Source organism: Pistacia vera, unplaced genomic scaffold (genome assembly GCF_008641045.1).
Source record: "Pistacia vera cultivar Batoury unplaced genomic scaffold, PisVer_v2 Contig190, whole genome shotgun sequence".
In the NCBI taxonomy this organism is placed as follows: Eukaryota; Viridiplantae; Streptophyta; class Magnoliopsida; order Sapindales; family Anacardiaceae; genus Pistacia; species Pistacia vera.
The window spans coordinates 497,228-523,783 of record NW_022195991.1 but is presented as its reverse complement, the minus strand read 5'-3'; the positions used below and the strand labels follow the sequence as shown (position 1 = coordinate 523,783).

The 26,556-nt window shown below is 34.8% G+C and overlaps 6 protein-coding genes across 9 annotated transcripts; 4 read left to right on the top strand and 2 right to left on the bottom strand.

Annotated features, from left to right (window-relative positions):
- Window positions 1-1,936: 1,936 nt before the first annotated feature.
- Window positions 1,937-3,454, bottom strand: LOC116127410 (plasmodesmata-located protein 2). The gene is made up of 2 exons (XM_031413058.1): window positions 2,475-3,454; window positions 1,937-2,103 (listed from the first exon to the last, which is right to left on the bottom strand). Exons 1-2 carry the CDS (start codon window positions 3,235-3,237, stop codon window positions 1,967-1,969), a joined length of 900 nt encoding a protein of 299 aa, XP_031268918.1. The 5' UTR covers window positions 3,238-3,454; the 3' UTR covers window positions 1,937-1,966.
- A 1,301-nt stretch (window positions 3,455-4,755) lies between these two features.
- Window positions 4,756-7,810, top strand: LOC116127298 (homeobox-leucine zipper protein ROC2-like). The gene is made up of 6 exons (XM_031412958.1): window positions 4,756-4,872; window positions 5,768-5,853; window positions 5,969-6,329; window positions 7,214-7,324; window positions 7,527-7,730; window positions 7,805-7,810. Exons 3-6 carry the CDS (start codon window positions 6,057-6,059, stop codon window positions 7,808-7,810), a joined length of 594 nt encoding a protein of 197 aa, XP_031268818.1. The 5' UTR covers window positions 4,756-4,872; window positions 5,768-5,853; window positions 5,969-6,056.
- A 144-nt stretch (window positions 7,811-7,954) lies between these two features.
- On the top strand, window positions 7,955-10,304 carry LOC116127425 (homeobox-leucine zipper protein PROTODERMAL FACTOR 2-like). The gene is made up of 5 exons (XM_031413077.1): window positions 7,955-8,135; window positions 9,061-9,308; window positions 9,406-9,519; window positions 9,613-9,904; window positions 10,170-10,304. Exons 1-5 carry the CDS (start codon window positions 8,021-8,023, stop codon window positions 10,202-10,204), a joined length of 804 nt encoding a protein of 267 aa, XP_031268937.1. The 5' UTR covers window positions 7,955-8,020; the 3' UTR covers window positions 10,205-10,304.
- A 4,864-nt stretch (window positions 10,305-15,168) lies between these two features.
- LOC116127375 (probable inactive histone-lysine N-methyltransferase SUVR2) lies at window positions 15,169-20,992 on the top strand. Of its 4 annotated transcripts, XM_031413023.1 has the most exons (11): window positions 15,170-15,233; window positions 15,576-15,803; window positions 15,914-15,946; window positions 16,056-16,554; window positions 17,045-17,247; window positions 17,452-18,165; window positions 18,373-18,623; window positions 18,772-18,838; window positions 18,948-18,998; window positions 19,576-19,672; window positions 20,599-20,992. In XM_031413023.1, the coding sequence occupies exons 2-11, from the start codon at window positions 15,621-15,623 to the stop codon at window positions 20,625-20,627; spliced, it is 2,127 nt and encodes a 708-aa protein (XP_031268883.1). In that variant the 5' UTR covers window positions 15,170-15,233; window positions 15,576-15,620; the 3' UTR covers window positions 20,628-20,992. The 4 variants fall into 4 exon arrangements, 3 of the variants coding, with proteins under 3 accessions (XP_031268883.1, XP_031268881.1, XP_031268882.1); XM_031413021.1 differs by having other exon boundaries at window positions 17,045-18,165; XM_031413022.1 differs by having other exon boundaries at window positions 15,186-15,233; window positions 15,648-15,803; window positions 17,045-18,165.
- A 1,262-nt stretch (window positions 20,993-22,254) lies between these two features.
- Window positions 22,255-24,042, bottom strand: LOC116127411 (glutathionyl-hydroquinone reductase PcpF). The gene is made up of 3 exons (XM_031413059.1): window positions 23,222-24,042; window positions 22,893-23,142; window positions 22,255-22,502 (listed from the first exon to the last, which is right to left on the bottom strand). The coding sequence occupies exons 1-3, from the start codon at window positions 24,037-24,039 to the stop codon at window positions 22,311-22,313; spliced, it is 1,260 nt and encodes a 419-aa protein (XP_031268919.1). The 5' UTR covers window positions 24,040-24,042; the 3' UTR covers window positions 22,255-22,310.
- A 193-nt stretch (window positions 24,043-24,235) lies between these two features.
- On the top strand, window positions 24,236-25,276 carry LOC116127412 (60S ribosomal protein L23). Its single transcript, XM_031413060.1, has 4 exons — window positions 24,236-24,266; window positions 24,362-24,646; window positions 24,926-24,967; window positions 25,044-25,276. Exons 1-4 carry the CDS (start codon window positions 24,254-24,256, stop codon window positions 25,124-25,126), a joined length of 423 nt encoding a protein of 140 aa, XP_031268920.1. The 5' UTR covers window positions 24,236-24,253; the 3' UTR covers window positions 25,127-25,276.
- The last annotated feature ends 1,280 nt before the right edge of the window (window positions 25,277-26,556 follow it).

Here is a 26,556-nt window from a genome sequence, read left to right as displayed (position 1 = left end):
TATGAAAATGTGGTAAAATCATCTGGAAGTTTTGAAATTTCTTGCAGGCATGGCCAAATAATCCATGAGTATGTCTTATTATGGTTTTCTTTGTGCAAAATGCATTGTTAGATTTGTTGTGAAATATAATTCATCAATTATATCACATTAGGCATGTTAGATATGTATTGTCCGTTTTTCTTTCACAGATATTTGTAACAATCTTGTACCATCATATTAGAAAATTGACATTATGATGAAGCATTTTTTGGTTCAAACTGTGATTTTTTGGTCAGAGTTCTTGGGGATTTTGAATCCTTGTGGGCTTCAGATGCTAGGTTTTGTTTTCAAATTCTCTGTGGTTTTATTATGATTTCATAGATGGGAAGTGAATGTTTACTGGGTGCTCCATTGAAGTTTGTAGGATCATTTTCTTTTTTCTTCAAAATGTCAAAAGGTAGATCTTGAACCTGTAACGATGATAAACGTTTGAACACGAGGATAGTGGATATGTGGCTAAGGCATAGTTGAAACTCGTTGGAGTTTTTTGTTTTTCACTTTTCAGAGTCATTAGGGTTACCTTGTCGACAAGAAACTTGTAAAATAGAAGGGTTTTGTTCACATTAGATGTTTTATGTCATAGACATAGCGACAGCGAATAGTATTTGCTCCAGTCACTCATAACTTTTGGTGAATGATGGTGGCCCCTGTGTTTAAAACTTTGCTCTTTTTTTGGTTACAGTAGCTTGGTTGATACAGCTGGTTGCCTTGATAACGAAGACAGGTTATAAAATTCATTTTTCATACATGTCCCTCTATGTGATGATGCAATTTACTTTTCATTAATGCAAGTGGATTATAATAACATATAACTTTTCTGCATAATTAAGTGAACTAATTCTGATTATCTGTGGAGTCTTTGTTATATAATTTTCTTACCAATCACAGGGCAATTGCTTGTAGGAGGAAAGTAAATTGATGTGGCTCCATAAACAATAATATGATGAATTGATTTTCATATTATATTCATTTTAGCCTTTCTATTCAAAGCATGAAAATCATTATCTTCCCTACTATACTATGTTTAGGATATAGTCAAATAATCTTTTTCAGAATTAGTGAGATTTGTTTGTATTTTCTCATTAAATTATTGAAGAGATAGATGCCAATTATCTTTCCCCAAGTAAACATGTTATTGTGTTGAAATCATGAATTAAAGACAAGAATACAGGCTAGGTAGAATTTTTTCTCATTGCTATCGATACAAATAATGACAAACTTGTTGAAGTAAATAATTTGTTATCTTTTATTACTTTATATCTTCTTTAAAGAAACTTGAACATGGAAATCGGTAATACTATACTTACAAAAAAAAATTTATAAAGATTTTCGTATAAAATGAGGTGGTAAAAAATGAATAAAAGGGTAATACAAAAAATTAAACTTATTAAATTCATTCTTCCATTCATTTTTTGTCACATCACTTTGTATGGAGATTTTTATAAATTTTTTTTGTAAGTATAGTATTACTCAAAGTTATATAGGGATCTTTATAAATTTTTTTTATAAGTGTAGTATTATTCAAAGTTATAAACTATAGCCCAAAACTTTACACTTATTTAAGGCAAAATGTTGTGATTTAATCATATTAAACACATCTAGTGGGTGTACATGGCTACATGCAAGGATGGATGAGCACGAAAGTGTTAACCGAAAGTTATATTGGGATTGTTGAATGAGAGCGCAAATCTGTACTCTCAATTCTCAAACAAATTGCATTGCACCAACACTAAAGTTACCTCCACAGTAGAGACAGTGGGACAGGGACACGTAACCTTTTCCTGTATAATTGTCTCTTTCCTTTAATTCTTGCTCTTCTTTTTTTATCATATCAAAGATTCAAAACACATATAATTTTCAACTGTACAATCTCATACTAGGAACTTAATAAGTTGTAGGAAACCATGTGCCCTGATTGAATCTCCTCTCATTCATATTGCTTACCACCACGTTTCTTCACCGCCGACCAAACGAACATCAAAAGAACAACTCCGAACCCCAACACTGCTATTCCTCCCACTGCAATCGCCACCGTCTTCTGTGTATTCTGCCTGGTCCCTCCACCTATCAAACGCATCATACCCATTAATATCTTTGATTGAACACTCAACCACAATGTATAAATTAACAAACAGAAAACACCAGCTTGGTCCTACCTTCCCAACCTCCTTGATTCTTAAAAAGAAAAATGTAATATTGTTCACTTTTTGAACATTAACAAAAGGAAAACACCAAAACTTTGACCAAGTATACAAATAAAAAAGAACCACATATTCCATCTCTTATTATAAAAAAAAAAAAAAATCTAATTTTTTTTACTTCACTATATGTTAATAAAATATGCTAGAGTCTACATTCGCATAAAAGATTAATGTGAAAAGAAGGTTTCTTTTTTTATTTATTTCTTTATTTTCTTTCTTTTGCTTTAACTTTACCTGCTGTTAATGGTGATGATGAAGTGTTAGGCACACCATTTGGGTAGTAGCTATAACTAATGTAACATTTATGGAGATAAATCTGCACTGCAATCGACTTTCCACAGTCATCTTTAGCTCTTTCTACAGCACTCTTCACACAATCCCCACAATCATTACTTGCCAAATCACCTTCACACTGCCCTAAAACATAAACTTCTTCATATTTCCCAGTGTAAAACGACCCACTATTTTTTACCCCATTCGTTAACACACTGAAGGCCATGTCTCTTTTGTTCTCAAACCCAGTTCCACTCGCCTGAGTTGACCCACATACCTTGTAGATCAACTCGGTCTCAGACACTTGCTTGAACCCAATGATTTCGTACCTAAGATAACACCCGCTGAGTTGAATCCGAGCTGCTATGGATTTTCCACAGAGTTTGTCAACCATGTCTGAGATTTTGCTCACACAAGTGTTGCACTCAGTGACAGCGAGGTCGCCTCTGCATTGGTAGAGTCCCATGATGGCATTTTGGCCGTCACCAGAAGTTGTGGTGGCAAAAGTTTGTTGTGATGATTGTGAAACCAAAGAGGACAAGAGTGTTTTCAGGTTTTGAGAGTAAACCTGTGACGAGTCTTGAAATTTTTGGGATGCACATCCTTTGAAAATCAAGGTGGTGGTGGTGTCTGCAGCAGTTGTAGGATGACAAAAAACCATCAGTGATAATAAGAAAAGCAGAGAAAGAGAAAGGAGAGAAAAGGGTTTTGTGAGTAAAGCCATTCGGGGATGTGAAACGAAATATGTTTTCTGGTTGAGAGTTCACATGATTGGTGAATGGTTTTTGTGTTGCAGGATTTTTCCTTGGGAGTTTCTAGAAATTGGTTTGTTCAGAAAACAGGGGAAGTAAGGAATGGTCTGGTGGGTTTTGATGCATAAGAGTATTGGCTATTCTTAAAGGGGGTTTGGCACTTTGGCCCTTTATGGGTTGCTTTTATGTTTCTAGCTTCTTTTTTAGCCTTTAATTGCTTTCTTCTAATTCAATACTGAACATAAATCATAAATCATAAACGTGTTTTAGTTATTTTGTTTATAATTATCGCTTTTATTTATATAATAGTCCAATTGCAACTAATTGAGAAGTCATGGCTGAGAGTCTGACGGAAACTGGGTAAGGCCTGGGTCAGCCGGTGTAAAACTGTAAAAAGGGGTTCTGAATTCTGATCGGATATGATTTTTGCTGTAGGCTTGGAATACATCAAGTATCAATTTTCATTAGCTTTAACAGCAATTAAAAAAAAAAAAGGTGAAAAAAAAAAAGAAAGAAAGAAAGACTGCATATGCAGTGGTTTGAAAAAGCACATGCAAGGTGGACTGCCTTTGATGAAGTCCTTATTGATCAACGAATATTGGTGAACTGATTTGAAGCGATAACTGGTTATTAAACAGTAACAGTCATGGGAGATTAATTAATGTTAGTTTAAATGTCCTTCTCATTTGCCATTTGTCAGTTGCCAATTCAACAAGTCTTCAAATCCAGCATGTCATATGAAAAGAATGACATATACACGTGGCAGCAGAAGCCTTGAACAACAAAGGAATTTCTAATTCAAGTGCTTTTGTAGACGGTAAGCTTGATGGATCTAGAAACGGTTGGGAACTGCAACCATACATAATAGCAATTCATGTAATTATGCTTTGTGGTAACTTTTATGGAATTTTCAATGCGTTTGTTATGAATTAATTTTCAATTTACGAGATAATAATAATAAATAATTCAAGACATCGTCAATCAGGTTTGATTTCCAAAAGGTAGAAAACTGAAAAATGAATTAATATCTGAACATACCCCTAATTATGTTTAATTTCAATTAGGTTTCATTTATTTAACCTGCGAAATTCTGAAACCAAATTTAATAAAACAATAGATTCAAGTCTAATAAAATCCAAAATAAATAAGATAATTCTTTACTAATTAAACTTCTACCTTTTATTTTTTCACACTTAATAAAACATTAAAGTATTTATAAAATAAATTCAATAAATGAAGGTTGACACATTACTTTTTTTGTTTTTTTTTTTAACTAAAATAATAAATAAATGGTTGGTTCAACTTCAACGTTATTACCAAAGTAAGTAATTTTTTTTTTTTTAATTATAGAAAGTTTTAAGTTTTTTTTTAAATAAATTAAAATTTATTATTATTAAATTACCAAGGCGGTTGTATCCTCTCGTGCTTTGCACGTGTCCGTGGTCTATATAATGGAAAATGTAACGTTAACAGCACGACGCTCAAAATTTCTCACACGGCGGGAAACAGAGAAGAAGCCAAGTATAACTCAAAACCAATCTTTCTCTCCGCAATTGGATTACAGAAATCATCTCGACAATTGGATTACTGAAATTCATCTCCTGAAGGTGAGTTTACACTAATCTTTATATTCTCTTCACCCTTTTTACAAGTTTTTTTGGTCGTTAACTGATCAATTTTACTGTTGAATTTCATTATTCCGTTAGGGTTTATAATTGTGGTTTTTGTAGACGAGTTTTTTTTTTCCACTTTTTTTCTAATTATTGATTGTGGTATTGTTCTTCGTGAAAAAAATATTTATGATTTGTTGATTTGATGAGGACGTGATTCGTGAATGTTTTTTTAGACTTTTTGTGTTGTTTTAGTTGATCAATATTGAGTTGTGATTTGTAAAGTTCTTCTAGGTCTTTATTGACCGATCTGATAAATGTAGAATTAGGTTTCATTAAATTAAATTAAATTGAATTTCAGATATGTTGATAGTATCAGCTGAAGTTTTCAAAAAATTTCCACTTAAAATTAATGATTGATTTTTATGTATTAATACAATTAATGAATTTAGATTGATAAGTGCGAAGATTGGCTCAACGTTAGAGAGTTAAGTCCCTATTCATACAACTTAAATCCTTGTGTTCTTTATTGTTATTGATAATGATAGTTCTAGTGACTTGGATGCTAAACACATTTTGATTTCTCGGCCACAGTTAGTGATTTCATTGTATAAATGGACATAATTTTGTTCAAATAAGTAGATTTTTTTAGCATCTGTTGCAAAGTTTCTACTCCTTTTCTCTTGAGTATACACTGGTCCAGGAGTAAGATTTTGTGTATCAAGAAAAAGAGTTGAACCATGTGTTGCCCTGTTTTGCGAGACTAATCTACTAGTGTTATGAATTCTTTAAGTTTCTTCTTTTGTTTACAGATACAGATTATGACAAGGAACCATGTAAGAATTATATGTCTAGAGATAATTATTAGCGTTAGTTCATTTACTTGATGCAGAATGGATCAAAATGGAACCAGTTATTAATTAGCATGTCGACAATTGAGTCGATACCTAAAGAGAAGAGTGCAATGTACAATTATTGGTTGGTCTAAGGTTTCAAATCACGTTATCTATTTTTATACCATATCTCAATTGTTTAGCTGTTTGCAGTTGGTCTTTTTGTTATATCTTTAACAAAAAGTTTCACTATCTGGCAGGCTTTGGACTATGTTCTGTGAACATTTCCTTGCAGACTAATAACTCCATTCGCCATAAAATTCAGCGCACAACTTAAACCATTTAGTTATGTCTCTCAATATTAAAAGCACATTGGTGAACAGTGAGTTCCTACAACTACAAGAGGCAAATAACTTCATCAAGGCGGCTTACAAGGAACTCATGACAATGGCTTATGAAGCAAAGACTTGGGTTGTTGGAACTCCAGCAGTCGGTTCAGTTGAAGATTTCCTTTCTATATTCCGAAGTTCGCCTCAATCTGGAATGAGAGTTGAGTGTTCCATCGAAAGTGCTTTTCTTCCAATTTCTCCAGGAAACCTGATTACCATCTTAATGGAACCGGTAAGACCATAAGCCTCGCACCATGATACCCTAACTGTCTAGGCCAAATAAGTACAAAATTAGACAGGATTGTTTATCCTGGCATATATTACTGGATTGATTATCCCATTATGAAACAGAAGAAATTAAATGATCATAGAGAATGGTCACCTCTGTTTCCTCATAGTATGGCTTTCTCCATTTTTGTCCATCTGATTGACATCACGGTGTGGATGGGTATGTCCATTTAATTGTGAAATACCTGTAATGAATGTACGTAATACAACATGGTTTTTGTGTGAATGGCTGATAGGACCTTCTGCAATAAAGAAATTTATCATAATCTTTATTATTTGTCACTAAAGGTGATCCAAGCATGTAGGGAAGGGACTCTTTTAAGATAATTTGTTAATTATCTTTGCATATTAAGAGCCTTTAATAGTGCTTGCAAACAAATTTGATGAATTAAAATGTGCATGAATTATGTGCTAATGTAGTCCATATACTTTGAATTCCTTGAACTTGAACCATTTAGATTTGGCTGAAATTTGTGACTGCTTAAAATCCAGTTTCACCTCTTACAGTTCACTGAAACTCATATCAGGAAATGGTCAAACTCCTCATCTTCTTAAAGGTCCAGAGTTTAAACATTTTTTTTTTTTTAAAAAAAAAAAAAAACAATAGCATCACCTTTGTTAACTCTTTGGCTAGCAAGTTTGATGAAAATCGAAACGTGAAATATGAAACAACACTGACCTCTGTCAATGTGATATTATATGTGAATATGGCAAGTGTGTTAGTTTTGATTTTGTACACCAAACAAGAGAAGTTGAGTTTGTAATTTTTTCTTCTTTTTCCCTTTATATTTTCATTGCTGATGTTGTTTTTCCTGAAATATTTTACAGAGTCAGTGGCCTTCAGTTTTGCCTAATATTGTACTTGAAGGATCAAGCCATGCTCCTACTGGTGTTTTCCAGTGGTTGGATGATGATAACTCCAAGACATTCTATGCAATGGTAATCTTTTAAGGACTCATTTTTCGATTGTCACCAATCAGTTCCCCTCCAACCATGTATCACTATTTCTAGGATGAGATAATAATATTGTTATTATGTTCGGGGGCTCTTTTTAGAATTATCTAATCAATCTGATTTGCTGCAATTAGCCCACCTACTGATCCATACAGGTTGGAAGTGATCTTTATCTATATATTTTTAGGTTGATGTCGAATACCATTTACCCTCACCTTTTGTGCCAACAAGGCAATTCCGTTTCTTGAGATGCCTAAAGATGATTCCACCAGGTGTGTGGGTGATTGTTGATTTGTCGGAAGATTATTTCCCTCATACACCTGATTCTCCAATGAAGAATCGAAGGAGGCCTTCTGGGATGATAATCAGGACGCATGACGATTCTTGTGAGGTTAGTGTAACCTTTTCTTTTTTAATTTACATGTAAGATGTTTGCACTTTGAAAATTTGTTTTACTTTTTCAAGGTCTAATCTACTGCATTACTTATCCTTGAATTTTTGAACGTAAACCATTTGCACTTTGGAGTTTTGTTTTACGTTTACAAGGGCTACTTTACTGCATAACTTATTCTTGAATGTTTGTTTTGCCCAATTTGTGAGTTTATTTAACTTGTGCAGGTTATATGGATTGAGAGCGTGGAAGTGGAGACATGTCTAGATCAAAACAATATATTCTCAACTATGGTAAATTCAAACCTGGCATTCTGTGCAAAGCGATGGGTTAGCACATTTCTACAGAGGTTGAAGCGAAGTGTTAGTTCATTTACCAATCTTAAGATACAAGTGGACCACCAAGGTATTCCTTGATTTAGTTCAAGTAGGGTTTTTATATTTCAGGAAGTAGGCAACATTATACAATTTGCAGTATAGATATCTAGTAAGTTTCATTTTTGGAATATTTGTTTACTTCAATATGTGCTATAGCAACCTCAAACTTGATTGATGTACTGTTTACTAGAGGGAGAAAATAGATATAGTTAGCAATCCCTCCTTTTTATTGAAACAAATGGTCGTATTCTGCATAACTCAACTCAATATATGTTGAGAGACCCATTTTTTCTATAACTCACGATCTACTTCTTGCTGTTTAATTGGATAATGATCTGATATTGCCCTGGCTGATCAGGTACTAATTAGGTATGAGTAACTGTGTAATCCGTAAAGTTCCAGTGATTGGATTACATTCTCTTCTCATCTAGTATTTCAATGTTGTTTTTTGTAGCGGATATCATGATAAAATTTTGTAAACTTTTACCATGTTCTTTTTACCTGATTTATATTTTAAAGTTTGTTTTTGTTTACTTATTTTGAAATTGACCTGTGTTTCACATATCTAAATTGCACATATTTACTGTTTACGATTTTTATTGCTTGACTAGAGTTCACTGATTAATCACTTTGTTAACGTAAGGTTCTGGAAGTACTATGCATGGCTGGAGGGTTCATTTTGTTTCTCAGCTTTATATGCATTCTAATTAATGAGTTATACAAAGTATTTCCAAGAATTACGTAATCTTTAACATATTAAAATATACAAAGTAATGTTGGTACTTGATAGTATCAAATGTTAACGGGTAAAAGCATCACTCTTTTTGTGGTTATCATATTGTCTATGACTGTTGGGATATATTAGGTCCTATATTTTGTAAAATTGCGCTGTATTTACTTTGAAATTGCAAAACTTGTGAAACTAATACATATTAAAATTGTGGATTGTGCAGCTCAAGCTATTATGCTGAAATTAACCGACCGCATGGAGATGATCTTTTTTAATTGTGTTAGTGAAGCTCCCAGTGGATATAGATGGGATATTATATCAGACCAAGGGGTGAGGATTTTGAGGGATAAAGCTGTATACAATTCACATGTGCTGGGTTATAATACTTATGTTGGATTGACTAGCTTCCGTGTGCCAGCAAAACCCCTTAGGGTTTTCAATTTTCTGGTCAAAAGGAACCTTGAATTGCTGGTAACTGCAACTTCACAACTCAATAAAATGTTTTGTGTATGTTAAATTTCTGGTTTCATTCTATATAAACAGCTAACAGATGTAATACATGTTGCAGTGGCCTAGTTTGTTAAATGCCAAAGAACCTGAAGAAGTGATTAAGCTTGTGGCAGAAGACAATAACTGTATTACTTTACATAGGAAAGTAGTTCCTCAAAATGAGTCCACAGAGGTGCTAATTTTTCACTTGCTCTCACTGATTCATTCTATTGGTGGGTCATAGTGTAAAAGTTTTGCTCACTTGATAAGTTTTTATACTTGGCAGTGTTATGAATACATGTTACAAGAGGCTTCAAAAGAGGAATTTTGTTCTTTTGTTATCTCATCGCCAATAACTCAATCAGATATTAAAGCTGCTTTTTCCTCTGCAATGATCACTAAATACTTAAAACCATCAGGTTTCGCAATAATGCCTGATGGGTCAAAGGGCCTTGAGTCTGATGCCTCTCTAGTGACTATTGCTGTGCAACAAGATCTTGATGCTGCAGAAAATGGTGGAGCCATTGAAGCCATGAATAATGTCATCATTGCTATGATTAAAGAGATAAATGAAGAAGGTAAACTCTACAAGAAAGCTATATAATTAAAATTTGAACAGATTTGTGTTCTTAGGATATCTCTTGAATTGAATCCGCAAATGAAAGGTTTTGACTCTCAATATGTCAGAGGCTAATATTTTTTGTAGGCAGCTCACTAAACCCTCAGCTCAGTAAGGTTTTAGTTGATTTCTTGGATACAGTCATTTTCACATGGTTATCTTCTTGTGTGATAAAAATGCTAATCTGTAGTCTGATGTTTGTTTTCTCATCTATGTTGTTGCAGTCATGAGCGATGGAAAAACACCAAGTCAAAGTTAGGACTCCATCAATCTTGAAACGAGGCAAAGTCGTTGTATAGTTTTGATGTGCTCAGTTTTGCAGTTCTTATAGTCTCAATTTTACATCATAATACATTGCTAGTTGTACAGTGATGAAACTGTCTAAACAGTTTACATTAGGTTTTGCGGTTGGCTTAGTGATTGGAAGCTTGCTTTACTTATATTGAGGCAAGTTTGATTTACTAGGTGAATTGAAGGCTACATTTTTTTCTGTAATTGCGTTGTTAAGGACAATGGCTATAGCTGTTGTTGGATCTTTTGCTTCAGGTTAGTTAACATTTAATAACATCCCCAAATGATTTTTTATATAATTCAAACTCTTTATTATAAAGAGTTTATCTATAGAAACAAGAGTCTAATAGACTCTTTATTCTTTAAATATAAATTAAAAAGTGAGTTTGACTCTTCACATTTAGTCATTTAGAGTATCTTCAATGGTGTTCTTTATTTTAAAGAGCATATTTTATATAAATAAAAAGCATTTTCATTGATTTTTAAATATAAAAAACAAAATTTTTATTCAAATCCAATGGACTCTTTAAATTTTAAGAGAGAGAATATGTTTTTTCGAGAAAGAAACTTAATAAGAGAGATAAATCATAAATAAAATGTATAGAAACTTAAGATTCTGTTGGACTTTTGTTTTTATGGATAAATTCTTTATAATAAAGAGTTTAGAGCATCTCCAATAGTCTTTTTTATTTTGAAGAGCATCTTTCATATAAATAAAGAGTATTTTCATTAATTTTTAAATATAAAGAACATAATTTTTATTCAAATTTAATAAAGATGTTCTTTATTTTTAAGAAAGAGACTTAATAAGATAGATAATTAATAAATAAAATGCATAGAAACTTGTAGTTTATTAATTAAAATTTGGATAGAGAGTGAAATTTGACTCTCTAAATGTGAAGAGGTAAACTCACTCTCTAATTTATATTTTAAAGATAAAGAGTATGTTGGACTCTTGTTTTTATGGATAGACTCTTTATAATAAAGAGTTTGTGTCATATAAAGAGTCATTTGGAGATGCTCTTATATGACCCAAAACTCTTTATTATAAAGAGTATCCATAAAAATAAGAGTCCAACATACTCTTTATCTTTAAAATATAAATTAGAATGTGAGTTTGACACTCCACATTTAGAGAGTCATTTCACTCTCTATCCTAATTTTAATTAATAAACTACAAGTTTCTATACATTTTATTTATTAATTCTTTCTCCCATTAAGTTAATTTCTTAAAAATAAAGAGTATCTTCATTAAATTTAAGAGTCTATTAGATTTGAATAAAAATTGTGTTCTTTATATTTAAAAATTAATGAAGATGTTATTTATTTATATGAAAGATGCTCTTAAAAATAAAGAGCATCATTAGAAATGCTCTTAGGTCATATAAAGAATCTTTTAAAGATGTTTTTAAATTTCACTCTTTATCATAATTTTAAATAATAAATTACAAATTTTTATACCTTTTATTTATGATTTATCTCTCATATTAAGTTTTTTTAAGAAAAAAACATATTTTTTTTCTTAAAATTTAAAGAGAGTATTAAATTTGAATAAAATTTTTGTTATTTATATTTAAAAATCAATAAAAATACTCTTTTTACCATCGCAAATGTTCTAAATTCGTTGTTTATTTTTTGTTTTTCGGTTTCATCAAATTTTATCTATGGCAGATGAACTGTTTTCCTATTTATAGTTGTTTATCTTTATCTCCAATTGGGTACCTTTTTATGAGATTTGTCTCAATCTCTTATTTTAAAAAATTGATCGCCCCATGTAATGATAAGTATAACTATTCATTAATAAAGTTGCCTTGAGTAGCTCAAGCGAATGGTTAATTTATTAACTCGGTAGCATAATTAAGGTTGGTGCGCTTTTATACACCTTTGCATTCTCGTTCTTCTAAGCAGCACTTTTTTTTTTAAATTTTAAAAATCAAATATTGAATTCAGTATTACTTTCATATATTGAAAATAAAATACACATAAATCATTATGTATATTTAGTTGATTAAATATTGGATTAGATAAAAGGGTGGTGTTATTTAAGTCCTATTAGATGCCTTAGTTAAACCCCATTTTAAATTAATTTTATTAAAAAATTTGATTTAAAAATATCAAAAGGGTCCAGAAAATATCAATGGACGACCGTCCATATAATTTATACTCAAATAATTTTTTTTTAAATTTATAATTTTTTTTTAATTTATAAAAACCTATAGTTTGCCTGAGAAGCTTTTACAAATAAACATCAAAATTTTTAGATGAAATATTAATTTTTAAAGCACAAAATTTTTAGATGAAATAAAGGAAAACAAAAAACTTTGATTTTTAAAGTACAAAGTATGGTCGCTAGTCAATGAGATGGACTCGCGTCCATACTCAAATATATATATTTTTTCATTTATAAAAAAATGCAAAGCAAGAAATAAATGAAGAACTAGATAAAAAGTACTCACAATGTAGTGTTGGAGTCCAGGACAGCGACGATGAATACGAAGAATGGTAGCAGGTGGAGATGAAGAAGATGAAGAACAACAGCAGATGGAGACGAAAAGACGAAGAACGACGGCAGAAGGCTTTTGTTTTTTAAAACTTGTTTTGGGAGCCCTAAATTTTTAAACATTCTAATTGAAAATTTTAAAGAAATTTTTGTATTAAAGTAGGATTTAGGTATGAACGGCCGTCCATTATTTGTTTTTAAACTTTTATGGATGGACATCCATCCTATATGGACGGAAGTCTATTCGTGATGAACGGTCATTCATAACTTATGGACGGTCATCCGTATAACATGAACGATCGTCCATTCACAAAATCATTATTTTTTGTCCAACGTGACCATGTCTTAGTGGATATCGCATCATTCGATAAAAAATTTCGGTGCACAAACTCGGTGTCTGTACCATTATAGCTTTCAAATATTTCATCGATTTCAAAATAATAATGAAAACACGCGAGAAATCTTTCTCTAAACCGAAGTCTCTCACACTCACTCACAAACCCTTACAATGAAAAATCCCCCATATCAAACTATAAAGACATAACAAAATATACAAGAAAATCAAAGTTGAAACCCACCTTCCCCCCACCACTTTTCCTTCCATTCTCCTTACCCGTTAGCAACCCATCGCTCACCCAAACCCCACCTTCACAAGCCGCCGCCGTACCTTCAAGTGCGGCCATGACGACGACTTGGAGCAAGGGCACCGTCGCGGCTTCAAACGATGCGAAGGCAAGGACTTCAAGCCATGGATGGTGGATGATGATTATGACGGTGGATAGAGTCTATACTAACAAAAACCCATTTTTTGCATTTTGAAACCCGTCGTCCATATAATTTATACTCAAATAATTTTTTTTTTTTAAATTTATAAAAACTTATAGCTTGTTTAAGAAGCTTCTATAAATAAGCATCAAAATGTTTAGATGAAATATTCATTTTTAAAACACAAAATTTTTAGATGACATAAAGGAAAACAAAAAACTTTGATTTTTAACGTATAAAGTATGGATGCTAGTCCATGGCCGTATTTGTTTTCATTTATAAAAAAATGCAAAGCAAGAGAGAAATGAAGAACTAGATAAAAAGTACTCACAATGTAGTATTGGAGTCTAGGATAGCAATAGTGAATACGAAGAATGGTAGCAGATGGAGACGAAGAAGATGAAGAACGATAGCAAATGGAGACGAAGAAGACAAAGAACGGCGATAGAAGGCTTTTGTTTTTTAAAACTTGTTTTGGAAGCTCTAAATTTCCAAACATTCTAATTGAAAATTTTAAAGAATTTTTTGTATTAAACTAGAATTTAGGTATAGTTTGTTTTTAAACTTTTATAGATCCATATTATATGAATAAGAGTCTGTTGATATTATTATCATAAAGGATCGATTATTGGTGATGATGAATGACCGTCCGCATAACATGAATGGTCATCCATTTACGGAATCAGTATGTTTTGTCCAACGTGATCATGTCCTAGATGCCAAGTCATTCGGTAACAAATTTTGGTGCACAACTTCTGTAGCATTACTGCTTTCATCGATTTGAAAATAATAATGAAAACACGCAAGAAATGTTTCTCTAAACCGAAGTCTCTCCACACTCACTCTGCCTCTCACACTCACTCACAAACCCTACAATGAAAAACCCAATATTAACTATAGACATAACAAAAAATACAAGAAATCAAGTTGAAACCCACCTTCCCCAACCACTTTTCCTTCCACCTCCTTACCCCTTAGCAACCCATCGCTCACCCAAACCCCACCTTCAAACCGCCCCGTACCTTCAACGAGGCCACGACGACGACTTGGAGCAAGGGCACCGTCGCGGCTTCAAACGATGCGAAGGCAACGCTTCAAGCCATGGATGTGGATGATGATTGTGACGGTGGATAGAGTCTATACTAACAAAAACCCTTTTTTTGCATTTTGAACCCGTCGTTTGGTTCAGTGCTCTATTCCACACGCACACTCTGAAAGTACGGAAAATGCAGGTTCGTTTTTGTCTTCGAAAACACTAATGCGTTTTTCACTTGTTGTGTTCAAGCTTTTGTGCAAGGAATGTTTTTCCTTTTTGGAGTTTGGAAACACTTTCTGCTGCGATTGTTGCTGAAACAGAACTTTTCCATCTGTTTGTTAGCTTCTGTCTTGTTTTAGGTTTTTTAATGGATTGCTGCATTTGCTCATTCCGTGATAGTCTCCATTTTGTTTCCGAGAGAAAACTTGTGTTGTATTTTACGGTTGGCGAGTATCTTCTTCGGTCATAGAGACTGACAAAGAGTTCAGTGCTAGGTTTTTTTTTTTTTTTTGTTATTTGGGTGGCTTGGAAGTATTACCTCTGATGATTCGGATTTTTATTAAGATACAAAGATTTAATTTTTTTTAAAATATTTCTGGCTGACAAGAGAAACTTTCGTGTTTAATTTTCTTAGTATCTATTTTTGGGTGATTTTCAGGTTGTGCTAGTTGAATCAATCTTCAAGAACTTGGCTTGGTAAGATTACTTCAATTCGGTTCTCAGTTGACTGCATTTATATAATCTTTGTTATTGAAGGGTTGCGATTTTTATTCTTGGAAATTATTTTCATGTAGAATATATTTTGGAAAAAAAAATTCATAGAATTTCTTGTATTTTTGACAAGATGTTAAAATATTTTTGCTCTTAAGGAAACTATATGCATGTATTTATATATATTTCGGTACTTCATAATAAAATAATAAAAATTAATCTTGCCTTTGTGAGTGAATTGTGAGAATTTGATTTCGTTTGAAATTTCCTGTTCGTAGCTTTTTATTATTTTAAAATTGTTTGACTTCCTGGCATGGGAATATGTAGGTACACTTGGTACTTATAGTAGGGACAACTTGTTCTTAATCTATTATGGCACCTGATCCTAGAGTTTTGAAGGCTTTCAAGGCTATGAAGGCCATTGGAATCAGTGAAAATAAAGCCAAACCTGTATTACAGAAACTACTGAAACTGTATGAGAAAAATTGGAAACTCATTGAAGAAGAGAATTATAGAGCACTTGCTGATGCTATTTTTGAGGAGGAGGATGCTGAGGTTCATCTTCCCGTCTTTGCCAAATGTGGTTTTGTTTGTGATGTTTATCTCCTCCTTTCTTGTCCTATTTCCTCTAACTTTCTTTCTTATGTTCTAATATAATCTGTCAGGTTTCCGAACAGAAGAAAGCTAAAATTGTTGAAGTATGCAACCTAGTTCTGTTGCTTTCACTGGGTTTATATTCTAGTTTCTGTTTTGATCCCTGTGATTTTTTTCTGCTGACATGCTTTTCTTTTTTATTATTTTGACTAGCAAGGAGAAAATTTTGAGGAAGAACCTCTTGCTGATGTTGAGCCTTTACGGCCCTTAAAGCGTTTGCGTAGAGGCCTAGAAGTGCCGGCTACACCACCTCTCAGCAACTCCAGCCCAGTGTCAGGGGGAGCTTTATTAAGAAGGCCAAAATTGGCAGAGGGTGAACTACCTTCCACTTCTATGCAACGGCAGTCTCAAGACAAGACAAAGGCCCTACAACTCAGCACTGGAAATGTAGGGGCTGACACTCCGTGCCTTACTTACAAAGGAAAGGAACCTGTCTTGCCTATAATTTCTTCTGCAGAGAACAGATCTATTTCTGGAGCATCTCATGGAGTGCTCATTAGAGATTCCACAGTTGGGTCGGGAAATGTACTTTTGCCTAAGAAGGTGTCCAATTCTCAAGCATTGATCAAACCCAAAGATGAGCCATATACTGATGACATGTTTACTGATGACAGATCACAGTATGAAGTTCCCATTGCCGTGATCCATCCAGGTACTTTTGATACTTGTATTTTTTTCTACTATCTTTTTGCTATATGTTTCTTTTTTATTAGTTTCTACATCTAATTGAACCTTTGTATTAGAATTGGCATTTAATTTATTTCTCAGTAGGTGCTCTCCATTTAATTATACAGTTATGTTCCCTTTGAGTTGGGGTTACTTGAGCTTCTAGGATGCAGCTCTGCATCTGCTAGCAATAGCATATATGTGCATGCTGATCTAATATTAGTATTTTGTCAATTAAACTAATGTTGTGGATTATATGTAGGAAAGAAAATAACGTGTTTGAACATTTTATGACTCCTACTACAATATTTATGCCTTGAGATCCATATATACTTAGTGATGGTTTGGCTGATAGTTATTTTGTTATTCATCATGCTCTTTTCCATCCGAAACTATGAATTTTATATACAGATTCTAAATGATGCTTTTCTCACATCTAGATTTTGGTTTTCTGTTTAATTTCACATGTTCATTAGGCATAAGAGGTTCATCTGCTGGAAATGTTTCAATGGATGAGCCAGTTGGGCAGGAGCCTCACCCATCCCAACATGTTGGGGGAGAATATAGAAGTAGTGGGCCACAAGCTTTGTTGACTAAGAGAAGCTCCAATTGTGAGCTTGCTAATGTTCCTGAAGGATCTCACCCTTCCTTAGAGATTGCATCTTCGACCTTGGGAGAGGTGAAGATTTCTCTAACCTGCAATTCTGCTGTTGGAAGTCCAAATTTTCATAAGCCTACTCTAGATGAACTAAGAGAATTGATGGAACAGAGGTGTCTTCGATCATATAAGATCATTGACCCAAATTTTTCTTTCATGAATGTGATGAAAGATTTGTGTGAGTGCTACAGGGAATTGGTAACTAATTCATCTCGTGAATCGCAGGAAAGGGTAAGTGTGATGCCATCTCTTGATCTATTGAGGAAATCTAGTGCTCGGGATGCTCTTCTTTCTGGGGGTAGTGAAGAAAATATTTTCATGTCATCTTCTATGAATGGTACTGCTGAAAGAGATGAGAAACAGGAACTAAAAGACTGCGAATTTATTAACTCATCTAGTTTGGCTGTAGTTCCGCAGTGTCAATTAAATGCTGATGAATTGAGGGTTTTAAATGATGTTAAAGACATTGCTAAAGGACAAGAAGGAGTTGTAATTCCTTGGATTAATGAAATTAACAATGAGCGTCTATTGCCATTCCACTATATATCCCAAAATTTGGTGTTCCAAAATGCTTGTGTGAATGTCTCTCTTTATCGGATTGGTGATGAGAATTGTTGTTCCTCTTGTTTTGGTGATTGTCTATCATCAGCAGTAGCTTGTGCTTGTGCACGCCAAAGTGGGAAGTATGTTTACACTTCAGAAGGCCTTCTAGAGAAAGAGTTCTTAGATGAGTATATCTCAATGACCCGGGATCCTCAACAACAATGCCTCTTGAATTGTAGATGTTGCCCGCTTGAAAGATCAAGAAATGAAGGTGTTATAGAACCATGTAAGGGTCACATTCAGAGAAATATTATAAAGGAATGTTGGAGCAAATGTGGCTGTTACAGGCAGTGTGGCAATCGTGTGGTGCAGCGTGGCATAAATTGCAAACTTCAGGTTTTATCCCCCTCTTCTCAAAGTTTTGCCCCTTGGTTTTATGTCTAACACTAGTAATAGCTAATTTATTGAAAATGTTTCATGAATTGTTCATTATATGGTTCTCTTCAAATTGGAGTAATAATGACACTCATCACCATTTACTTATTCTTATGGATATCCTTTAGTTACATGTGTATTTAATGACTGATTTCTTTTACATGTTAGGTGTTTTTTACTCCTGACGGAAAGGGTTGGGGGCTTAGAACTCTAGAGAAGCTGCAAAAAGGTGCTTTTGTATGTGAGTTTGTCGGAGAAATTGTAACCATCAAAGAGTTGTATGGGAGGAACACCAAGAACCTTAACTGTTCGGTTCTACTGGATGCATATTGGGCTTCAAAAGGAGTTCCAAAAGATGAAGAAGCTCTTTGTTTGGATGCCACATGCTATGGAAACGTTGCCAGGTTCTTAAATCATAGGTAATTGTCCAAATATTACTAATGTTGTGTGTAACTTTCACAGATTTCTTCCTATTCCAAATGCATATCATAAAAATATATACTCTGTGGATTTAGTTTTTGGAGCATCTGATGAGTTATTTATTTATTTAATTTTTTGTGTTTGTAGATGCTTTGATGCAAACTTGATCGAGATTCCAGTTGAAATCGAGAGTCCTGAGCATCATTACTATCATGTAAAGCATATTAGAAGCTCCATCTTCATGGTTATTGTTTTGTCTTTTGTTACTGATACTGGTTTCACTGATACAGTGACTCTAAGTAGTGTATTCACCTGTCATGCAGCTTGCGTTTTTCACAACAAGAGACGTGGATGCATTTGAAGAGCTAACCTGGGTGAGGAGGCTTGTTTTTATAGATTTTAGTTGATAGTTGTTGGGTAAAGACTTTAAATTTAAAGGCTATGTAGTTGTTCATGTAGAATTGTGCCTATCATTCTTTTTGTGGTGTGCTTCTTATTGCATTTGAATGAGGAACAATTGTTTGCCTTGGCCATCATGTAGAAGTGTTAATAAATGTTTTATTAAGACTAAAAGGAACAATGAATGAAACAATATATTCTATGTTTTTGGTGAAAGAGGGACCTCCTATTCTCCCTTAATATAAGCTTGTGCACCTACCCCAATTGAGAAACCAGAAATAGAAGAAAGAGTAAAACTGACCTGTTGCAAACTTTTTTGAAACATCTTCTGGCTATATATTATATGTATATTGTTCCTGGACAGGCGATCCATATATCTTTTTGGTGCATAAGCACGTGTGCACTCATAATTTTTTACTTACATTGTTACAGCTCTGTTTCCCTTTCTTCACGTCAATCTATGTAGCACTTACCCTTTTTTATATTGTATAAGTTTCTCTCTGAGATTTTTATTTGCCCTATATTAAGAAGCCTGAAAGAATATGTTTGCAGGATTATGGTATTGATTTTGATGACCATGATCATCTCGCGAATGCATTCCTGTGTCGATGTGGCAGTAAGTTCTGCAGGAACATGAAACGTTCAAGTAGTAAGTACTTTAGCATAAATTTGGTAGTTCTGTGTGAATTATTCATTAAGTTTTCTGTTGTTTATTCCTTGTGAATGATATAAACTTCTAGTTTGCATTGCTATTGTGTGACTGACTAGTTTGTATGTATTCACTTTCAGTTTCTGCAAGGTTGTTTTTTTGCACTAGCTAGTTCACACATGGTAATGCAAACTAGCTAGTTTGTATGAAAAAATACTACTAGATGGATCCATCTTGAATTTGGCTTCTAGTTCTAAGTTCTAAATAAGACCTCAGTAAGTAACCTTGTAAGTCCCATTTGGATTTGAATAATTCTATTTTTTTCTTCCCCTTTGGCATTTTGGTCAAGATTTTGAATAGATTTGGGTGTGCCAGGTGATGCCTGCATGCTGTTTTTCTTGATCCAAATGAATCATCTTGTCCATGGAGTCAATCTTTGTCTGCTAGCTAGGCAAGAGGATAGCATGTTAAAAATTCTGTTTGTGGAATTCGGATGAGTGCATTTGGTTGGGATGTTTGTATTCTGGAAAAACATTCTATTCTCTTTTGTTGTATATTGTGGTTTGAACAAGATATGTAAGAGAGTTTGAGGGGTTGAATGACAAGTTAAGTCTTGTTGCTTGGTTTTGGTAACCTGTGATACTCCCAGTAAAAGCACTGTATTTTTCAGAGAGATTTAGCTTGTTGATGTTCATCAATTAAGGTTTTCTTAGTGCCTCACTCACCTCAGCGATCTTTTGATTATTGACATGAATTTCTTCTGTCAAATTTACATGAGCATGCGGTTGTTTAGTGCATTAATATACTACGCAATAGCATGATTAGATTAAGATTTACGAACTATGATTTAATTAAGCCAATCTTAGTAACTTCTTTTTTGTACTCGGTTTCTCTTTTATATTAGTGATTGTGTTTTTGTGGTGCAGGATCCAAAGCCATGCTGAATACAAGATGAGCTGGCTTGTGGGGCATTAAATTGTAGAAATTTTAAAACGCTGTAGATTAATCTCTTCCTTGATGAAGAAAGGAGATGAAGTGGATTTTAGTTTGGCTACACCACTGTCCTGTTGAATTTGCCAAGTAGGATTATTAATGGAAGCTGGGGGTAGTTCTTTTTGAAATGGTTTTTTGTGTAGGGCTATGTTGACCATTTTTGGCCCATGTATATTGACGGTAGTGGCAAACTTGACCTGCAGGCATTTCTTGTTGACAAATACTCTGGGCAAAAGTTTGACTGCTGTAATTTGGTAAAACTAAACTTCTCTTAGCTTCTGTTATTGACAAATATTGCTGTGTCGCACCATGGTTTGTAATCTAATATGCAGTAGCCGGTAAAATATATACTGTTTTAGGGTTGTCGCTAACCACACATCTTTATTATACTCGAGTTTAAGTGGGTGTTCATAGACCCATTTGTTTAGATTAGTGTTTTAAAACCCAGCACGACCCGGCCGGTTTAACATGTTTAATCGGGGTCCGGGAGCTTCACTGGGTTGGGTTAACAATTTTTCTATTCACCCAAAACCTTAGAATTTGGGACGATGATCGACGAACAATTGAAGGTCGGGATGTTGAGGCTTTTAAAGAGAAAGCATTGGTGAGTGCAGTGGTGGCAACGAAGTTGATTTCTGGTGAGTGAATCGACCGGAAATCGAAAAAAAAAAAAAGCAGCAACAATAATTGGCTTTTTTCAGCAATTGGTGAGGCTAACGGGGATGGGGTGAGGTGGGTTTTTGTCGGGAGAAAATGATTCGGGGTACTGGGTAGGGTTGTTGACGTCGGCGTTGGTGAGATCTGGCCTGGAATGTCGACGTCAGCGTTGGTGTTTGATTTCCACCAGATCTTGGGTAGATTTTCTGGAGAATGGGCTCAAGAGATGATTGAGATTGCATTTGGGGTGTCGTTGCTGCCAACCGATTTGTATTTGGGGTGTGTGTGCTAAATTTTAAACTTGTAGGGACTTATAGTAATGTTCAAGGGTGTATTTGTTGAATTTTAAAAGTTTTGTCACCTGGTTTGATCGGCCAGTCAAACCGGTCAACCTAGGATTTTCCAACTTTGTTAGGTTTCAACCCTGATTGATTTATAAAACATTGGTTTAGATGTTGATGACAGTCTTCTCCGATAGTATCCAAGTTTTATATTTTTTCCTTGTCTCTGGCTTGACTACTGTTAAATGTCTCAATTGAACTCTAAATCGCGTCCCCTTGTGTTCTGCTATTGAAATCATGGTATGTATAAGTATAACCATTCAAATAATGTAAGAGCGAATGAAAATGAAGATTACTAGTTCGGGATATTCAGTAAAAAAATTTGTTATTCAACTGAGGATTTCTGGAGGTCATACTCAGAGTCAGGTATCGTTGACGATTCATTCCATCTTCTGCTTGTTAGAAGTATCAGGCGTTCTCCTGTAACTTGGATGTTGTGTGTAATCTGCCAGCATTTGCCTATTTGTTTATGCTTGTATTTCAAAGTTGTACGAGAATTGGTTAACTTGACTTCTTATTTTGAGTTGAGAGTTTGATTTTCACCATATTATGAAGAAGAGAGTGCAGTGTGATGGCAATACGAGAAAGATATACAGATATTCGACTTTCATAATATTCTTATGTAATGTAACTCATTTTGAAGGCCCCTAAGAAACATTAACGTGCATGTTATTATCAACTGATGACAGGGATTCTCTGTTGTGAGGTCTGGAGAGAAGTTGGTGCTCGCATCCTGATGGCATCGCTGGTCGAATGCCTCCTGGATTCAGGGGAAAAAGTATTTTGTAATAACCATCCATAATCTCCATAAAATTGCACGTGGCTGCAACCTTAGGCATCTGAACAAAATGAACAACAGCATCACTACCAGTATTCAAAAAAACATGAAGCTAAAGCAAATTCGTAACTTATTACTTGTATTTACCAAAATGAACTCTCCCTACGAGCTGGTATGAATGAAACTATTTGACCGAAACAGATTAAAGTGCTTTCTTATAATGAAAAAGAACCCGGAAAACAAATTTTGGATGCAAAAAGCAGTTGAAGAGTGTGCCGGAGAAACATATGACAAAGAACGCTTCAGGTATTTTTCATAAGAATGTTTACTGACAACTTCCCAAGGCACTGCACCCCAGTTGAAGAGCAAGTAGAATTAAAAACACAACACTTCTCACTGACTCTCTAAACACAGCCAAGACAAACACTGAACAAAACCATTATGGTATTACCTGATAAATGTCACGCATGTACCCATGAAGATTGGGATACTCAATCAGCTTCTTCTTTGTGCATTTAAACAACACATTATACACAACATCAAACCGAATCAATGTAGTAAACAGACAAACATCCGCAAGAGTCAGTGTTTCTCCACACAAATAACGGGAACCACCCAAGTGATCATTAATCGTCTCCAATGTGTTAAACACATCATTCACTGCCCTATCATATGCCTCCTGACTTTGTGCAAACCCACATCTACAACATCAATCAATAACCAAAATTAGACCAATTAATTTTTCCTCATAATACAGACACATTCAAAGAAATTAATCACCTGTAAACTCCATTATTGACATTGGGGTAAATGAGTTTATTCCACTCTTCAATCTTTCCCTTAAATTCACCTGGTGCAAGATCCAAACTTGGATTACGGGACTTCTCATTTAACCCCGAGTTGAAAATCTGAATTATATCGTAACTCTCATTACAAGCCACATCCTTTTTAACAACGTCCCATAGCATAGGCACAGTGGCCCTTCCAGTGTACCCTCCTATCCTTAACTTATAAACTTCCTTCAAATTCTTACACCCGTTTACGTTATCCACACCCGGAACGAGAATATCTGTACCCCGGCCACGGATAGCTTTAAATTCCCAGGAACCGTCTTGGCCCGGCGACGCAATCGATACTGGAACGGCGTCCTCGAGGCCTTTCAGAGCTCGAACTATCAGGGTCCGGTGGGCCCAGGGGCAGGGCAAGCCTACATAGAGGTGGAGGTTGGTGGTGGCCGGTGGGTTCTTCTGGAGGGAGAATTTGGAGGCGGGTCTGGTGTAGTTGCCGGAGGAATCAGAAGGGGCTAGCTGTGACATCATGAGTTGCCACGTGGAGTTCCATGCGGTACGAACAGTTGAGATAAGGAGTCCCGGGGGGAGGGATGGCCCCCACAGGAGCTTGGTAACGTTTTTGAGAAGTGTGGTGCCGGGGTTTGAAGAAGAAGAAGAAGGTGAAGGTGGTTGATCAAGGGACATTCTGGGGCGGACGTGGCATGATCCCAGGTGGGTTTTACCTTTGTTTCTTCTGGTTTTATAGGGTGAGAATATATGGAGCTGAGAAGTGAGTGGTGAAGGAGAGAAAGACATTACCGTCTCCATTTGCGTCTGTTTAAGTGAACAAAAACGGTGCGTGTAAAGCATTTTAAAGAAAGTTGAGGTTAAACGGCGTCGTGTGGCTTAAATTCAGTTATCAAGTTTATTTTCGTCCTTGTATCCAAACACTCGGAAACCCTCCTAAAAAACAAACCCTACACATATATAAAGCATTTGTTTCTGCCTCAGTCAAGAATCACAGACAGCGTGCCGATCGACCATGTCGAAGCGAGGTTCAATGTTCATTAAATTTAATTTCTCTGCTACTAAATGCTTTAGCTAGCTATTAAAAGCTAATTTATGTATTGCGTCATTTAATTTGTGATAGGAAGGGGAGGATCGGCTGGGAACAAGTTCAGGATGTCGCTGGGTCTCCCAGTGGCAGCTACTGTGAACTGCGCAGACAACACGGGAGCCAAGAATCTCTACATAATATCAGTCAAAGGAATCAAAGGACGCCTGAACAGATTGCCGTCTGCCTGCGTCGGCGACATGGTAATGGCCACCGTCAAGAAAGGAAAGCCCGATCTCAGGAAGAAAGTTATGCCAGCTGTCATCGTCCGCCAACGCAAACCCTGGCGCCGAAAGGACGGCGTCTACATGTACTTTGAAGGTTCAATTTCATACAGAATTTAATTTTAGTTCATTTAATGACGTTTAAACTGTTGAGTTGGTTTCTTTCATTAATTCTGAGGAAGCATACATAAATAAATAAATAAGTTATTTTCAGTATTAAACAGCATGATGTTGCTTTCTGTCTCCTGGTAAATTTTATTTACTATTTACAAACAGTTTGGTTTGAAGAAAGAGATTTCTGTTTGTGCCTTGTTGTTTGATGCTGTGCTATGATTATGTGTTTAGATTATGAATGTTAGCTTCTGTCAATTTGCAGATAACGCGGGTGTGATCGTCAACCCTAAGGGAGAAATGAAAGGTAACTATTTTATTAATTAATTCTTGAATTGTGATTGGTTAATATCAAAGTGACTTATAATTTGGTTTGCTAATAGGATCTGCTATAACTGGGCCGATTGGAAAGGAGTGTGCTGATCTGTGGCCAAGAATCGCAAGTGCTGCCAATGCTATTGTCTGAGCTTGAATTTCAACTCATTTTCTGTTGTTAGTAAATTGTTTTTTGTTTGGAAGAGAATTTTGGTTTATGTTTTTGAAACTATTAATTCTGATTTTCATTTTGTTTAGCTATACTTGTTATAGAATGTGGTGCTGAGGATTAATTTTCTAACTGTCACTGCTGCTTTGCTTTTTACCTTATAACCGGTGTAAAAGTTATAGGGAAATACTTCTTCATCTCTCAACTCCAATTTTGAGTTTATTTTTCCAGAATTCAAATATAATGTCACACTCTCCCAAAAAGCCCCCAGAGTCGCGATGCCGCCCGTACTGGAGTTGGTTAACTCTCTTCTGCAACAGTTGTGGTTATTGTCTTGAGCAAGTTCATTTGAATGCTCGTCGGTAATCTAATCCTGGTATATGGACTAAATTGAATGTAATATAATCAACATCTCTGCACAGGAGATACAATGCAAATGCTGCACCTATGGTATAGCAAAATTACCTTTTATAATATTTTTGAATGGTTGATGCAGTCAAAAGAACAATTTTTAACGGCCAATCTAGTAACTTGGGGCAGATTAACAGGATGATGAGTGAAATAGATGTTCCCAAATTTATATTTTAGTATTTAATTATCTCAATCCGTAAAGTTTCTGAAGCTTCTTAGAAGTTAGTAATATGATAGGTGGTGACTAATTGATCCTTTTTTCAACTTTCCAGCAAAACTCCCCAAAACCAAATAGGTTCTTTCTGTTTTTGGTTCAATCCAAGCTTAGTATTTGTTCTTCTTTTAATATCTTTCAATCCAAGCTAAGTATTTGTTCTTCTTTTAATAACTTTCAATCCAAGCCAAGTATTTGTTCTCCATTTGCTAATTTTAATTGAGCTGAAGTGGGTTGCTTGAGCTTGATTGATGTTCCAGATTTGGTGTACGGAGAATTTCAATAGAAGTTTTGTCGTTTTTGTCTTTGATCAGTATGGAAAATTGCTACGAGTGAAAAGCGTAAAGCCGTAAATTAAAACGTAACAATTATTCCTTCTAACTTACAAAGATTATATGAGCGATACCTCAAAAACATTCTTCTAAATGTAACTACTACTCTTTTACAATAACAGCTTGCTATGGCAATCTACAAGGAGCCCATCCCCCGCCCCATGAGGGCCAGGGTCATCCGCATTCCTGCTGAGGTACCTCCTGCACCAAGTGACCTTACTGTAATCCCAGCAACAACCCCTTTGCGGCTTGATGAAAATACTTTTAAAGCATGTAAGTGGTTAACAACGCATAAGTATTTCCAGGTTTTCCATCAGTTGTGTGCTATCACACTGGCTACTAATTAGCTGTTAACATTTGATGTCAATTTGATAATTATACCAAAATCGTAGCGGTATTCAAAGGTGATTGGAAGAATGCTAGAAATTTTATATCGAGTGATGGCAATTTACTGA

Coding starts and splice junctions, on each gene's coding strand:
- LOC116127298 (XM_031412958.1), top strand. CDS start 6,057: ATGTCTCTCAATATTAAAAGCACATTGGTGAACAGTGAGTTCCTACAA. Junction 6,330..7,213: donor TTACCATCTTAATGGAACCG/GTAAGACCATAA, acceptor AATATTTTACAG/AGTCAGTGGCCTTCAGTTTT. Junction 7,325..7,526: donor CCAAGACATTCTATGCAATG/GTAATCTTTTAA, acceptor ATATATTTTTAG/GTTGATGTCGAATACCATTT.
- LOC116127412 (XM_031413060.1), top strand. Junction 24,647..24,925: donor CGTCTACATGTACTTTGAAG/GTTCAATTTCAT, acceptor GTCAATTTGCAG/ATAACGCGGGTGTGATCGTC. Junction 24,968..25,043: donor CCCTAAGGGAGAAATGAAAG/GTAACTATTTTA, acceptor GTTTGCTAATAG/GATCTGCTATAACTGGGCCG.
- LOC116127375 (XM_031413021.1), top strand. CDS start 15,621: ATGGCACCTGATCCTAGAGTTTTGAAGGCTTTCAAGGCTATGAAGGCC. Junction 15,804..15,913: donor TTGAGGAGGAGGATGCTGAG/GTTCATCTTCCC, acceptor ATAATCTGTCAG/GTTTCCGAACAGAAGAAAGC. Junction 18,166..18,372: donor GCATAAATTGCAAACTTCAG/GTTTTATCCCCC, acceptor TTTACATGTTAG/GTGTTTTTTACTCCTGACGG.
- LOC116127410 (XM_031413058.1), bottom strand. CDS start 3,237: ATGGCTTTACTCACAAAACCCTTTTCTCTCCTTTCTCTTTCTCTGCTT. Junction 2,104..2,474: donor ATCATCACCATTAACAGCAG/GTAAAGTTAAAG, acceptor TGCGTTTGATAG/GTGGAGGGACCAGGCAGAAT.
- LOC116127411 (XM_031413059.1), bottom strand. CDS start 24,039: ATGGAGACGGTAATGTCTTTCTCTCCTTCACCACTCACTTCTCAGCTC. Junction 23,143..23,221: donor GTCAATAATGGAGTTTACAG/GTGATTAATTTC, acceptor TTGATGTTGTAG/ATGTGGGTTTGCACAAAGTC. Junction 22,503..22,892: donor ACATGCGTGACATTTATCAG/GTAATACCATAA, acceptor CATTTTGTTCAG/ATGCCTAAGGTTGCAGCCAC.
- LOC116127425 (XM_031413077.1), top strand. CDS start 8,021: ATGGTAAATTCAAACCTGGCATTCTGTGCAAAGCGATGGGTTAGCACA. Junction 8,136..9,060: donor GATACAAGTGGACCACCAAG/GTATTCCTTGAT, acceptor TGGATTGTGCAG/CTCAAGCTATTATGCTGAAA. Junction 9,520..9,612: donor CTCAAAATGAGTCCACAGAG/GTGCTAATTTTT, acceptor TATACTTGGCAG/TGTTATGAATACATGTTACA.